Source organism: Protomyctophum bolini (genome assembly GCF_963924005.1).
Source record: "Protomyctophum bolini genome assembly, chromosome: 1".
Lineage (NCBI taxonomy): Eukaryota > Metazoa > Chordata > Actinopteri > Myctophiformes > Myctophidae > Protomyctophum > Protomyctophum bolini.
In genome coordinates, this window is record NC_137862.1 from 7,848,656 (window position 1) to 7,863,736 (window position 15,081).

A 15,081-nucleotide genomic window follows, 5' to 3' on the forward strand; every position below is an offset into this window, starting at 1 on the left:
GCTTCCAGAATGCCAAGACTGTCTGCACCGACCCAATTCAGGCTGATGAAACTGGTTACAACTAAGTTGCAAGGAGTTGCATTGCGAATACTTGGTGTACTGTGGACCGGGCTTTAAGTAATAATGAACTACCAGTAATAATAATAATCTTTGGTGTACTGTGGACCGGGCTTTAAGTAATAATGAACTACCAGTAATAATAATCTTTGGTGTACTGTGGACCGGGCTTTAAGTAATAATGAACTACCAGATGTACTGTGGACCGGGCTTTAAGTACTAATGAACTACCAGTAACAATCTGCATGACAAGACGCTCCAGAGAGAACCTACCGAGCGCAAGTTGAAATGATTCCGCCGTAGGTTTGTTCCACTTTCACGTTGAGCAAAATGAGGTTTGCAATACAGTTTACCTGTGAGATGACAACAATTACCATCCTAGATTTTAATGTGATACTGTATGGGGGCAGGACGCAGTGAGAAAATAGATACATAATATAATAATCATTTAAAAAAGGGAATCGTACAGAAGAGAACAATAAAAGAGCTGATATTTAATGACGTACCCTGTTCAGAGTCAAACGCATGTGCTCCTTGACGCAGGGCGCTGCCGCACGTATGACACTGAAAACACTTCCTGTGGAAATAGAGGCCCTCGGCACATATGCGCTCCGCTGCGTACACGCGCCTGTCACACGAGTGACACTTATCACTGGACACGGGGAAGTCCCTTCGCACGCCACCCTGGGGAAGATAAAAGGAGACGCATGCTAAGAATGTAGTCGGGAACAAGACGAGACATTATAATAATGATAATCCTGGACCCATCGTCAAAGAAGTCAGGCTGTACTTTTCAGGAAGTGGAAAACATGAAGTTATTTATTTTAGACACAGGCTCTTGTTTGTACTTTTCAATGATATTTATACATTTACTAGAAGTTTAGAGTTTGTATCTATACACAGCCATTTCACCGCCAATCCGACTGATATTATGCCCATTATGGAGTTATCTGTATCTGTCAGTCGATGTACCTATTATGCCCATATATGGATATCCCTGATGTCATCAGTATATTTGGTCATAACTGGAAAAACTAAATTCATGGTATTCTCCAGGGCCAAGGGAATTGATTATAATAACTTGCATATCACTACCTCAAATGGATCAAACATATAAAGGTTTGCTGGAATGACTTACAGCTTAAATTAAAGATCTGCTCTCCCATTACATACGGTTTATTTAAATCTTTGATTGCGGACTTACCCCCAAGTGTCTGCACCTGTTTGTATTAGATCACACAATGAGGAAATGTTGCTATTCTGTTTGGTTGTTTTTTTGTTTATTGCTTTGAAAATGTTGTCTTGTGTTGTACTGTATCTCAACGACACTGCAAATGAGGGAAGCTTCAATGTCTCTCTAGAATAAATAAAGGGTTGAATGAATGAATGAATGAATGAGCGTGATCAGAGGTTCCTACTAGGATCCTAGAAGGAAACCCACCGGTGATCTACCTTCTTCCACACTCCAGACAATGACACTCATTTCAGGCTGTCACATCCTGAATATCACGTTGCTCAGAGACAGACCTGCTTACCGGAGACGATGTTGGTGACGTTTGGGGCGATAAAGGAGGTGAGGTTGGGGGTGAACAGTGGGGGACCCTAGACATGTGGTCATTTTCTGCTTTAGCTCTCACTGCCATAGACACCTTCCCAACTGTCCGCTAGCATTCAGCACAGAAGAACAGACAGAACAGAGACCGTGAAGGAAGACAGCGAGCAGGAAAAACAGGACAGAAAGAGGTGACAGGTATCCTCTTGAATACTGTATATATTATAGACAGAGATTAGGTAAGAAAACAGAGGTGTAACAGTAAAGGAAAATGATACTCAATATTTAAAGCCAAACTACATTGTGTCTCAAGAAGAACGCAATAATAAGTGTTGGGCCTTAATTATTACTTGCGTGAGGAGAGTGGCGCGAGTACTGTTTTCGCCTGCGTATGTCGGTGACCAATCAGGGATAGTGAATTTTTGGTGACACCCTCGGCCAATCAGGAACCACCGTTTTTTACATAAACATACATAGTTACATCATCAGCCAATCCCTGAGCATATGTCAGTGTTGTCCCTCGGCCATGCAGGAACCACCCTTTTTACGTAAGCATACATAGTTACGTCATCAGCCACCAAAACTACACCATATTAAATACACAATATGTATACATATGTGGATGACGTAACCAATTTGAGTTTCAAACTTATACTATATAGGACACTTAAAACATTTAGAACCCGTTGTAGTGGATATCTCGAACGGGATTTATACAGACATGGTATAACTCAGATATTTCAATAACTTGGTTGAGGCCATTCACGGCCAACTTGTGTGCGAAGCGCAAGTTGGCAGCTCAGTCTAGTTTGGTCTGCAATTAGTGTAAATAGCAATTTTCCTACTTGGAGCGCTGATTATTTGACTGCTGAGCAAAGGGAGAGAGGTTCCTGCCCATCACATTAAAAACATTCCAACTACAACATCTGGCCTTTGAGATGGAGCAGATTCTCTGGAATGGGAGGGGCTGAGGAGGCTGAACCACAAAAATACCCACAGCAACTAAAATACTAAAAAAGGGTATTTAATGGAGCATAATAATGGAGCTATATGCAATATAGTTTTGTCTATTTGTACAGTACAGTACTACTTAAGTATTTCTTTATTTACAGAATTCTGTCTGTTGTTGAAATATAAACACTATTGTGTTGTATACAACCTACAAACCATAAATATTTGATGCATCCTAGCTCCCATTTTAGAAGCAGACTCTGTGACTCTCTGCATAGAATAAGTGCCCAAATAATTGCCACTTAATGTGAAAGTGCAGAAGAGGCCACTCACCACATGGCTATGACTCGTACAGTCGCTATGCATTTGCATTTTATTAAGTTGTGGGTTGAGTTCCTGTAGTTTACACGTCTTTGATTGTCCAGGTGGACATAAAAGTAAGATGAAAGAGAGAAGAGAACATTGGGTTAATTAAAAGTGGGCATGACAGGCAGAGCTGGAAAATCATGTTTTCTTGTATTTGAAAACATTCAAATACAAGAAGAAGGATACAGCATGCCATACTGTACATATTGAAGAGACAGAAGAAAGGTGAAAGCCAGAAGAAGGGACTATTAGTTTTACCTGCAGCTGTAGAAAGAATGAGGGTATGACCGATGAGAAGGTTTGAGGAGGTGAAATGGAGATGGAAGATGGAAGTGAAGCCAGGCTGAAGCCAGGCTGAAGCGGGTGAAGCTCAGTGGATTCAGAAACAGGAGGAGAGAGAATGGGATCCGACTCTGAGAGAAGAGTCTTCCCAGAGAAGAGCATTGTTGGTGACCGTGAGTATACACAGACATCATGAGGGTTGATGATTAGGGGAGATCAAATATAAACAATCATGCCAGGGTCTGTTTTTTTTTTTAAATAGTACCTGTACTGTACAGTATATCTTAAACCAAGAGAATGTTTTTTTTTTTTTTTATATATATTTTTTATCCCACGATTTTGTAACCCATTTTTCACCCCTGTGTCAATCATCTAATGTGATCCTGGGCTCTACACATCCTCCGCCAACCTGGGGAGAGCAACGGACTTAACTCATGCTTCCTTCATACTTGAGTGTCCAAGTTGCTCCTTTACACCTGACAGGGGGGAGTTTCCCTGGTTGGACGTAGCGCGTGGAAGGAACACGTTATTCCAACCAGTTCCTTTCCCCTCCATCAGGCGCCCCGGCTGTCCAGGGGGAGGCAGTTTAGAGACCAGGATTACTGCATGTTTTTTGTGAGGGTACCTACCCTAGGGGACACGGGGAGAACATGCAAACTCCACACAGAAAGGCCCTTTCGCCAACCCCGCCTTCGGGTATGGGCAAAGAGAATGTGTTTTTCATTAAAGCTACAATCCATACGTTTTATGTCCATTGTTGATTGCAACAATAAAGATGGTGGCACATCTAGTGTCGCCTGCTACACATTCAATTTAGATCTGGATTGTTGCTTTAACCTCAATTTCTAGAAATGAACACACATGACTTTAACATTACTAATAATATACAAATGCTAATATTGATACATCCCATTCCTAACTGCCACAATGTGGCTGGATGGACCACACACTGTTAAACTTAACTGTGTCAACAGAATCTGTGAAGGCTCTTTGAACATGACCCCCGATGACATTACATATTTAACCGACCTGGAGTTCTATTGCTGTATAATCCACAGTACACACAGTGATCACTACTGTTGATGATGATTTACATTTTGTTGTAGAATAGAGGGTATGCACATGACATCATCGTACCTGGAAGTTATGTGGGAACGCCCAATGAGTGTCAAAAAACTACTTTCTGGCCTTTTGACAGCCCATTCATCCAAACAGAAAAGTCCTGTCTGGTTGCATTAAACAATGTTAAACTCACTAACATTGCAGCTGTACGAAAAGCTTGAATTATCCTCTATCTGCAAAGTTTGTGTTTCATGAAAATCGACCATAGAAACGTTAAGAGCTACTTTCTGTCAAGAATTGCCCTGCATTTGATTATTTTTTTAAGTGTCAGAGTTTGGAAGTTTGTTTTCAATAACACAACATTTTGCTGCCTCCTGCATTATGTGACATTTAGAAACAGGTGGTACGGCAGGACGGTTGAGTAATTTCCAACGAGCACTTCCAAACTCCAACACTCAATGTTTTGCCACTCAGTCTAGATGAGGGGGGGCGTGTCCTGATGGGAAAATCATGCATGTGCATACTCTCTATAGAGCGCCGCAGTCCCGCCCCCTCTCAGAAAAAACGAGTGGCCCAGGAAATGAAACCCCAATGCATTCTCCCATCGGCACTTGACAAAGCCAACTCGGATCGTGACAAATCATGACAATGAACACAATGTTTTGGGCCGATCAAATCATTAGAAAGAAGAAAAGAAAGTCAGGAGACAACACTATTTGTTTTGTTTTTCGTCTTATAAATTATTTGATCGGCCCAAAACATTGTGTTCATTGTCATGATTTGTCACGATCCGAGTTCGCTTTGTCCGCGGCATAACCGTCTTTAAATAAATTAAATAAGAAGTGCCGATGGGAGAATGCATTGGGGTTTCATTTCCTGGGCCACTCGTTTTTCTGAAAAGGGGAGGGAATGCGGCGCTCTATAGCGTCGTGCCAGAAATAGCCGTGCTATAAACTCACAAGTCACAAGCAGTCGTACGACGGAGCATACATTAGGCACTATGAGGCCCTGCCTCTCTCAAGCCAGCCTATCTCTGCCACAACATTCCAGTTGGTAAAGAGGAAGCGGTCATCGGATGACTCCGCTTCCTTTTTTTAATTTGCGAAAGTTCAGAAAGAGTTCAATCAAAAACATCTTTTGGAATTGACATTTCTGTCAATCCGCCAGGCCGGACAGACCAAGGCCAGATGGGGCCAAAGGCTGATTGATTGAATATTGACGAATATTGAAGCTACAGGCAGTACACGCTAAATGGATGACACAAAAAGCCAGAGGCTTTTACTTTGTGGTCCATTAAACATTCAACAGTGCAACAAAAAATACCTAAACAAGAGGGGGTGTGTGTGTCAGCGTGAAAGTTTGCACACTCCCAGTAGGCCAAGGAAGAACCTCTGTTCCAAATGTTTCAAATTGGCCTCATGGTGGTGCTATAACATGCCGCTTCACCGTTAGGTCTATAACTAAATCTCTCCTAAAAATGATGTCCAAAAGTACACAAATCGGTGCACATTATCTCTGGAGTCATGTGATGAAGACAAATCAGTCGGATTGTTCAGTTTCCAATTAACTATTACTGACTTCAAAAGTTTGCGGGTCCTGGGTAGGCCTGGCAGAGACCTTCATTGTCAGAGCTTCTGAATTACTGTACAGACAGCTAGGCTCAATCAATTCAAAATGTTTGCAGCGAACAAGTCGAGTCTCGTCTTGAGAGAGTATTTCCAACATAACATAGCACCATGACGTGGAATAAAGGGACAATTATTTTAATGTAATGAAGTCAGCTAACAGACAACCAGAGAAAAAGTAATAAAAAAATGTATTTGTTCCTAAACCTGAAATAACCGGTCATATTCAGCAGGTATTCTGCAAGATGTGATCATGGTTACTGATTACTACTGAATAAGAAGCCTGGGAAGGGGATATGAACATGCAATCAGCACACCCAGTGGTTCTCAAAGTAGTGTTCATGTACCTCCAGGGGTCCTTGAGGGGGTTCCAGGGGGTCCCGAGCTAGGTTACTGAAACAAATGGACCCATGCAGGTGTCTAACTCTTAGAGACCTTTATTTGGGCTCTACTCTATACAGTAGATTGACAGGAAATGGGGAGAGAGAGACGGGGAGTGACACACAGTAAATGTCGTCGGTATCGGTATCCAAACCCGCGACGCGCTGTCAGGCTAGGTTGGCTTGGCTTCAGTTGTACACCGTCATGCATCTAATGCATAGAAAACTCCTTGTAATTAAAACGTTTGAGAACCACTTAACTAAACACACAGTGAGTTTTTGGCAGGCAGTGCAAGCAAGGCTTAGACAGTATATATGAATAGAGATGGCACCCGAGTTCTCCTCCCATCCACTTGCATTAAGTTGCTCAAAAAGCGCATGAGGCGATTTCACTCCTCCTTCCGGGTAGGAACAGAGTGCATTCTGGGATGGATTTGCCCCAAACACATGAACGCGCTGCAGTTGACGATCATTGCACGCGTTCACGTATGAAACAGCGTTCACGTGTCATCGTGAACGTGCACAATGATAGTCAACGGACCAGCGCGTTCATGTGTTTGGGCCCAGCGCTGCAATACCAAATTCGGCCACTATGTCCATCCGGGTGCCGTCTCTATTCATATATATATATTGCTCTAAGAAGCAAGGCAGGTGGCAGGCGAGGGGGGTCAAACGTCTGATAGTCACCTTGGATAGAGAGGTGTTGTCCCCTGAGACTAGAGAGGTGTTGTCCCCTGAGACTAGAGAGGTGTTGTCGCCTGAGACTAACCCACTAAGATGAAGCGCTTTCTCCTTTATACTCTTTTTCTGAAAATCTCTAGCGTGGTTTGTCTGAGCTTTCCTCTGCAGGACGACAGGAAAACAAAGAACAGGCATCAGATGTCAGGAGAGAGAGAGACTAACCCCATCAGTACAGTAAGACATTCTCTCACCAGTCCATGAACGTAACAGTAGAGACATAATTAGGTGGACTAATAACCACATAACAAGGAAAACAATAAACGCTGTTGAAAGCGCTTACTGTTCGGCTTTCCCCTGTGAAAGGTCAGCTTTGACAGTCAAGTGTGTGTTGTAGGGTGGAGAACAATAGTGTTCTTGTGGAAGGCAGAGACTGCTTTATTGCATTCATTTCACACCTCACTTGATACGACTTGCTCATACTAGGTTCAGTAGACTGAGCTAACCACACACACCTGGCACAGAGAGCAGCAGTGGTGGAAGATTAAAATGTATGGCACCACAATGTATCAATACTTGTTACAAGTATAAGTCCTGTATTTATTATTTGAAAATCTAAATATACTAAGTATTAAGTATCAAACTATGGAAATACTCAAGGCACAAGAAGCTCACTTACTTAATAACTTTCCACCACTGGACAGTAGAGACAGTAGTAAAGTCCACAGGTAAAAGTTGCTTATTCACAGACACATGGCTCTGTGTGAATATTGAACATATTGGAAACTAAAATATGCCTACAGTAAGCTGTTCTCAGAACAGCCATTAATCTGCCTCAGCCCCTCGGGGTCTGCTGTTGCCATTGAGGTTAGGCAGGATCATTTGGGGCTGACTTCACCATCTGAGAATGCATTACACACATTTAAATGTATAATCATGACTAAATGATATATAATCAACAATCACTTAACAACTTTAAAACCTATTTTAGGTTGCACTAACATTTGTTTTAAAGACAAATCCAGAAATGGGGAAAAATAGCAGATCTACAACCTCCCAGTGCGATGTGACACATTGTGAGTTTATAGATCAACTATTTCCGCTATTCTTCATCATCATAATCATACGAAAAGTATATAAAAAGGTTCAACTTGATTTGGGGATTTTTGGGAATGCAGAATACATAAAGATCACAACAGATTAGATAGATGTGGGAAGAGAGGGGGGGAAAAAAAGATAAAAGCTGGAAGAGAAGAGATAGTGTTCACCTCTGAGATCTGAAAATCAACCTCCTTGAGGCGCTGCAGCATTCTTGTCATGGTCCGGACCGCTGAGTGGCCCGCTGAGTGGCCCGCTGAGTGGACCGCTGAGTGGCACGCCGGAGACGAAGAGCCCGGAGGGTCTGTGCTCTCGGGCTGAGGCCAGGGCCTCGACTGAGCGCTGAGCGTTTGATCAACAGGCCTGCATTCCCTAAGAGAATGCTTGGGGCTGGGGGGAGCTCTGGGGGGAGCTCTGGGGGGAGCTCGGGGCTGGGTGTGGAGCCGAGGTTGGAGCTGAGGTTTGGGTGGCAGTCTGTGCTCCGCTGCAGAACTGACACAGGCTGCAGACTGGAAGTGTAAACATACAGGGACCGTAACAGCTTCCCATTGAGCAGGCAATATGAATTGATCTGACAACGGGGCATAGAGCTGTGATGTTCTGTACTGTACTGTACTGTACTGTACTGTACTGTACTGTACTGTACTGTACTGTACTGTACTGTACTGTACTGTATTGTACAGGCAATATGAATGAATCTGACAAGGGGGCATAGAGCTGTGATGTTCTGTACTGTACTGTACTGTACAGGCAATATGAATGAATCTGACAATGGGGCATAGAGCTGTGATGTTCTGTACGTGTGTGTATTTGAAAAACTGTCCACATTGTTACTCCTGTTCATTTGGCCTTGTACACACACACACACACACAGCATATTATGAGTGTGTTTATGTCAGTATAAATGTATGACATGCACACTGTGTCCCACAGCTTTTGCTACTATCTGTGTTGTGCATTTTTCAGTATCCTTTTTATACCCTGTAATGTTTACGGCTGCTCCAGTGTACCTGCTGTGTCCGGGGGGAAGGTTTAGGTGAAACGGTTAGCCTGCCGTTGATGAACAGAGGCTCAGTCGTGTCAGCAGAGTGTAGCCCAGAGGACATCTCAGAATCAGACTGATTTTCAAAGTCCCAATGAAAAGGTTAAGAATAAAGTTAACAGGAAGAAATTAAAGTAGGAAAATAAGGACAGAACTGGAAAGTGGCTAAGATAAAAGACAAGTGCAGACATCCTGGCATTAATTAAAGCAACACCACAGCTTGTGACTGAAACTATACAAACCTCCCTAGGAACACTGGCTCAAAGCAAAGTCAACTTTAATATCCGTACGTGTCAGCAATGACAAGAAATGAACCATCCCTCCCGGTATGGTGAACTCTGAGAAGGAGGTCGACCGCTTTGATCAAATACAATAATAAAAGTAGGCCAATGGGGTGGGGGGTTCCTACCTGTCTCCGTAAGGTGCAGGTGGAGTTGCTCTCAAACTTGGCCCGCAGTTGGGTTGCCATGGAGCGTACCCGGTTCACCTTGGGTTCCTCCTCCTCACACACAGAGGAGCCATTCTGAGTTGAGAAGTTGGTGGCCTATTATGGTGATGATGGGAGACAAGAAAATGACTAATGTCACATCGGTCACTCTTTGAAATGTGTCATTTCCATCACATGTGTCGGTTGGGGACCTCACACATTTACAGTGTATGCTAACTTTGAACACATTGTGAAAACAGTGTCATTTTTGTGAGAATGGCAATACATGGTACAGTACAGTACAGTACAGTACAGTACAGTACAGTACAGTACAGTATGAGGAATTTGAAGTTGAAAACAATTCAACAAACCTCCTCCAAATAACGCCTCCTTTTGTAAATGGGGTCTGTTGTTTCTATCTTCTTCTCATCCTGCAGACGAGGGAAGAATTCATGAATACATTCATGTCAAAATTAACGAATATAATAAGAGTGCAACTCCAAGTGTTGTGAGAGCGGCTTTTATTGGTATAGCCTACAGCCATAACTTATATAATTGTTAATTAGCAGTGAAAATAATAACAGTTGTGATGGGATATTTACATGTTCAACAGTTTACATTGCAAATAGTTCCTAAGATGACGTATTATGCTTTCATTTTTGTTGTATTTGAGAGTTCTTGAGACGTGATAGTGTCAAAAAATATGTTCTGGAGAGACTGGTTAATGGTAGTCAACACATCCAAAAATAATAGCTTACTTTTAACAGTAATACAAGGGAGATTTACCATACCCAGTAAGTACACCAGAATCAGAAATAATTGTTTAGACATGTCTAATAAATATGTTTGCACATACAAGGAAATTTTGGCTATTGCTCTCTAGTGAAGTCAGCCTGGAATGAATTACCTTTGGTATCCGTTTCCTTGGCAGTGTAAGACTGAGGCTCTTATTCATATTCCTAAAATATGACTTTGATGGATTGTTTTCATCCGTCCCTCTGGAACCTGAAACAGAATTTGTGAGTGATTGCGTTAAAAGTTTTCTAGTCATTCTTTTCCCCCAGCTTTCCAGGTTTGTGGGAAACACAAACATTGAAGACAAAAGTGAGGACGCAAATTGTGAATGGCCAGAATGAGATGATATATGATGATTTATGACGACATGAGCGCCCCTCACTTCACACGGAGTGTGCTTTTTAATTTATTATGTTATATAACTGCTAGCAGCAATTAACAGTGTACAAACACAGAGGACTATGAGAAGAGATAATACACTTCATTTCATTCACGAGTGTTTAATGTACAAATGTAATTAAAGGCACAAGTTAAAACATTTATACCGGTAATTAGCCAAATCTGATGCAGATTGCCCACAATTCACCCTTTGTCAGACTTCTGATTGGTCCCTGACTGACTAACCAGCAGGCTCTTTCTGACTTGTTCCGCCTTGTTTATGTTGTTGAATTAGCTATAACATTATCCTAACAGACACAGTAGAATAGGGTTCTACAGACACAGTAGAATAGGGTTCTACAGACACAGTAGAATAGGGTTCTACAGACACAGTAGAATAGGGTTCTACAGACACAGTAGAATAGGGTTCTACAGACACAGTAGAATAGGGTTCTACAGACACAGTAGAATAGGGTTCTACAGAAGTATAGATCAACACTCGTGCACCATATACATGTATATGGTGCACACTGCAGCTCTCGTGACATCATGTGACATCATCAGGGATGGAGATGTGGAGACCCTGATGTCATAGTAAATGCGACCTGCTGTCGCAGGTTAAGCCCATAAATGGAGATCCCTGATGTCATCACTGTTGGCCAGCAACTCTACATCTGACCTCTAACCCTTAGATCTCCATATATGGATATATTTCAGAACCTGTTCTGACATTCCATTATGTTGATCTTCCCCCATCCATCCTTCCTCTTCGATGTCTCCCTTTTGACTTATACTGTACCCGTTCATTCAAATGTCCAACTCTAGACGAGCCTGCCCCAAAGTTATTAGTGCAGCCGCGCCCGGCAGCCCACGAAAACTAGACTTCTCAAAATTAAGGCCCGGGCCTACCTGGGCCTTCATCAAACCCTGTACACTCAAGAGAATGTCCCCGCTACCACCCTTAGATCTCCATATACTGTATGGAGCTGACCTGTTCCGACATTCCATATGTTGATCTGACCTCATCAAACCCTGTACACTGTACAAGACATGCTCCTTATATGGCCAGTACAGAATTAATTCCATGTTGATGTGACAGACGGCTTCAGTGCCACAGACAAATCTATTGACAAGACCATTTCTTTCAGTGAATAAAAGGGTGTATTACAGAACATAAATAAAATAAAAAAACACCACACCATAAATAAGGGTATGAGGCACCAACCCAGAAACAAAGCAGAAACCAAAAATAGGCTGATGTGGTGAAAGCGTGAACGCTGAGAGTGAGCTCATAATGGAGGATACATTGGAGAGGGGACGGCTAAACGCTGAGAGTGAGCTCATAATGGAGGATACATGGGAGAGGGGATGGCTAAACGCTGAGAGTGAGCTCATAATGGAGGATACATTGGAGAGGGGACGGCTAAACGCTGAGAGTGAGCTCATAATGGAGGATACATTGGAGAGGGGACGGCCGCGGGCCATGACAGAGATAGCTCTGGTATGAACATTTTGTCCGCTATAGGGGGGAGGGAAATGCCGTTTTGAGAGAGAACAGACTCTACCTGAGGCAGGTAGAGGCGTGCCGCGGAACAGCTCGTAGAACTTGGACAGGTACGTGGTCATGGTGCTTTTATCCAGGTCCTCGACGCCAGCAGACATTTCCTCCCCGGAAGTGAACGGCTTGATCCCAAACTCCCGCTCGGCGAGGTCAAAGGCCAGCTGGAGATTAGCGGTCCAGTCCTCCTCGTTGAGTAAATCGATATCTCTGATGGTGAAATGAGACCGTTGGGTGGCATTACAAACAGTGGATGAATTCACACTGAGGACTTTACGGCATACTGTACAGAGATAGTGCTATCAGTAGTCACTGGATTCATGAATTTCCCGGGACTGAAAATGTTAAATCTAAAATGAAGCGAGATTCTAATAATTTAACATGGTTCCAAATTATGTTATTGAGGTACTATTTCTATTTTTCAAGATTGAAAAGAAAAATAAAATCCTGCCCATAGTAAGCTACCAAAACATATCCCAGCTCAATTCTTAAAATGGAGTTAGCCTTTTTTGTGAGTCATTACTTTTTTTTCAGCCCATGGGAAAAAAAGGATCCTTAATAAAAAAACTGTGAAATGTCGTAGGTAGTAGGTACACAGCACTGCTAGCTTAAATCAAATGTCCTTCTGTACTCCAAAGTAGCTCGAAAATGGACTATGTGTTCTGTGCTCTGTCGCACCCATCAGTGAGATAGAGAAGGCAAACAGAGCCTCTAGAAAGGGTCAAGTGTCACTCAAGTGGCGAGGAGGAGGCGATGCGTACAGATAATACATCATAAAGCATGCATACTGTATATATCCCACGCCTGGGCCTGGCATACTTCAGCAACTTCACACACCCAGGCCATAAAACATGTATCCCTTTTAGTAGGACTTGCACAGATTACAGGGAGGGTTTTTGTGTTGCAACAAACTATGCCTTCATTTCAATGTCGGCCCTACATACAGTATTTAACGAGGCAGCTTTTATAAAGGGCCAGGACGCTTCATGTTGCTATGTACAATTCCGACCGTTATCTTAAAGTGGGCTGATAACAGTGTGAGAGTTGACGTCATGAGCAATGTATTCTATAGGTTGGGGTCGCAGGGTGACACTGACTGTATGTACAGTATGTTATCTACATACATGAGCTGGGGTCTGAAGCGGTGGATGAGCGCACAGAGGGCCAAGCCACTCTGCCAGGAGGATGTCAGGTCGCTCACGCTCACGTTCCTGTAGCCCTCCGTCTGTTTCTGACACCAGGTGAGCAGTCTCCCCGGTCTGATCTCTGACTCTAGAGAGAGAGACAAAGAGAGGCGCACCGGAATAAAACCATTAAAAAAAAGAATCAGTCACTCAGGCATCCAGAAATTACAGGCCATGTTAAAGAGGCGATGGCGTCATCGATAGGAACCAGCATGCTGACAGTAAATGAGCTTCAAACGGATACCGCTGTGAACTGAAACGGAGGCTGAGGAATGCACACATCTCTGTCAGGACATGTCCCACCTCTCACTACCTGTGTAGAATAACTACAGACATGTCCCACCTCTCACTACCTGTGTAGAATAACTACAGACATGTCCCACCTCTCACTACCTGTGTAGAATAACTACAGACATGTCCCACCTCTCACTACCTGTGTAGAATAACTACAGACACATTCTTGTAGAATAACTACAAGAATGTTTTCTGAAGGGTCATTTATTGAAGAGTGATTCATACAAGCTCACAACGTGCCGCAGCGCGACTTGTTTTCGGACATGGAACTCCTCATCATCCGTCACGCAAAAAGGCGGACCCTCTGCTACGTGGCATCCCCTGCCCTCTGGAACTCTCTCTCTCTAGTGTAGATCTATAGACCCTTCTACGTGGCAGCCCCCTGCCCTCTGGAACTCTCTCTCTAGTGTAGATCTATAGACCCTTCTATGTGGCAGCCCCCTGCCCTCTGGAACTCTCTCTCTCTAGTGTAGATCTATAGACCCTTCTATGTGGCAGCCCCCTGCCCTCTGGAACTCTCTCTCTCTAGTGTAGATCTATAGACCCTTCTATATGGCAGCCCCCTGCCCTCTGGAACTCTCTCTCTCTAGTGTAGATCTATAGACCCTTCTATGTGGCAGCCCCCTGCCCTCTGGAACTCTCTCTCTCTAGTGTAGATCTATAGACCCTTCTACGTGGCAGCCCCCTGCCCTCTGGAACTCTCTCCCCTTGGAGATTCGTCAGACTCCTACATTGAACTCTTTCAAGTCTGCACTGAAGAGACATTTGTTCACTCTTGGCTTTTGGCAACTAGTTTGTTTTTTGTTTGTTTTTTTGTCTTGTAAAGCGTCCTTGGGTTTCTTGAAAGGCGCTATATAAATATAAGTTATTATTATTGTTTGTAGATTGACTAGTATTTTCGGTGCATGACACAGAATATAAATTCGGTGTCAACCAAATATAAATCATATTTATTTATCCTAACAGGGGGGCCTAGTTCAGCATGTACTGTAGAAGGTGTGTCTTTATTGTATGTTCTAGTTAAATGAAGACAAAAAAATCACACGCGTGTGAACTGAGTCTCTCTCTCTCTCTCTCTCTAGAGACACAGCACTATCTCTCTCTCTCTGTTTCTGGCGCCCCCTACTCGTATTAATAAGTCACATACTCGTGCTCACTTACACAGGTACACAGGTACACGGACAAAAGTACACGGACGGATTTTACATGCATTCACAACTTCTTGAATGTCAGAAACATATTGTCACTGGGCTACTGTAGAAATTCTATACAGTGTATTTATGTAGAGATTGATGTTTTTAACCACGTTAACCCTGGCGTCCCCTTTGGCCTACATTCTTTATGGATTAAGA

The 15,081-nt window shown here is 43.1% G+C and overlaps 1 protein-coding gene across 12 annotated transcripts in view; it reads right to left on the bottom strand.

Moving 5' to 3' along the window:
- mical2a (microtubule associated monooxygenase, calponin and LIM domain containing 2a) overlaps positions 1-15,081 on the bottom strand; it is a 66,183-nt gene that overhangs the window by 4,948 nt on the left and 46,154 nt on the right. For 7 of the 12 annotated variants that reach the window (XR_013963980.1, XR_013963981.1, XR_013963982.1 and 4 more), the window contains exons 12-24: positions 13,376-13,523; positions 12,259-12,461; positions 10,428-10,525; positions 9,892-9,951; positions 9,503-9,637; positions 9,062-9,169; positions 8,222-8,560; positions 6,963-7,118; positions 3,185-3,352; positions 2,894-2,971; positions 1,593-1,721; positions 564-741; positions 331-410 (exon numbers count right to left, since the gene is read on the bottom strand). Coding sequence is in view for 3 of the 12 variants with exons in the window: in XM_080762239.1 (XP_080618365.1) it covers positions 331-410; positions 564-741; positions 1,593-1,721; positions 2,894-2,971; positions 3,185-3,352; positions 6,963-7,118; positions 8,222-8,560; positions 9,062-9,169; positions 9,503-9,637; positions 9,892-9,951; positions 10,428-10,525; positions 12,259-12,461; positions 13,376-13,523 (1,880 nt within the window). In the remaining 9 variants the exon portion in view is untranslated. The remainder of the gene's footprint in view (positions 1-330; positions 411-563; positions 742-1,592; positions 1,722-2,893; positions 2,972-3,184; positions 3,353-6,962; positions 7,119-8,221; positions 8,561-9,061; positions 9,170-9,502; positions 9,638-9,891; positions 9,952-10,427; positions 10,526-12,258; positions 12,462-13,375; positions 13,524-15,081) is intronic. The other 5 variants (XR_013963979.1, XR_013963977.1, XR_013963978.1 and 2 more) reach the window with 5 other exon arrangements.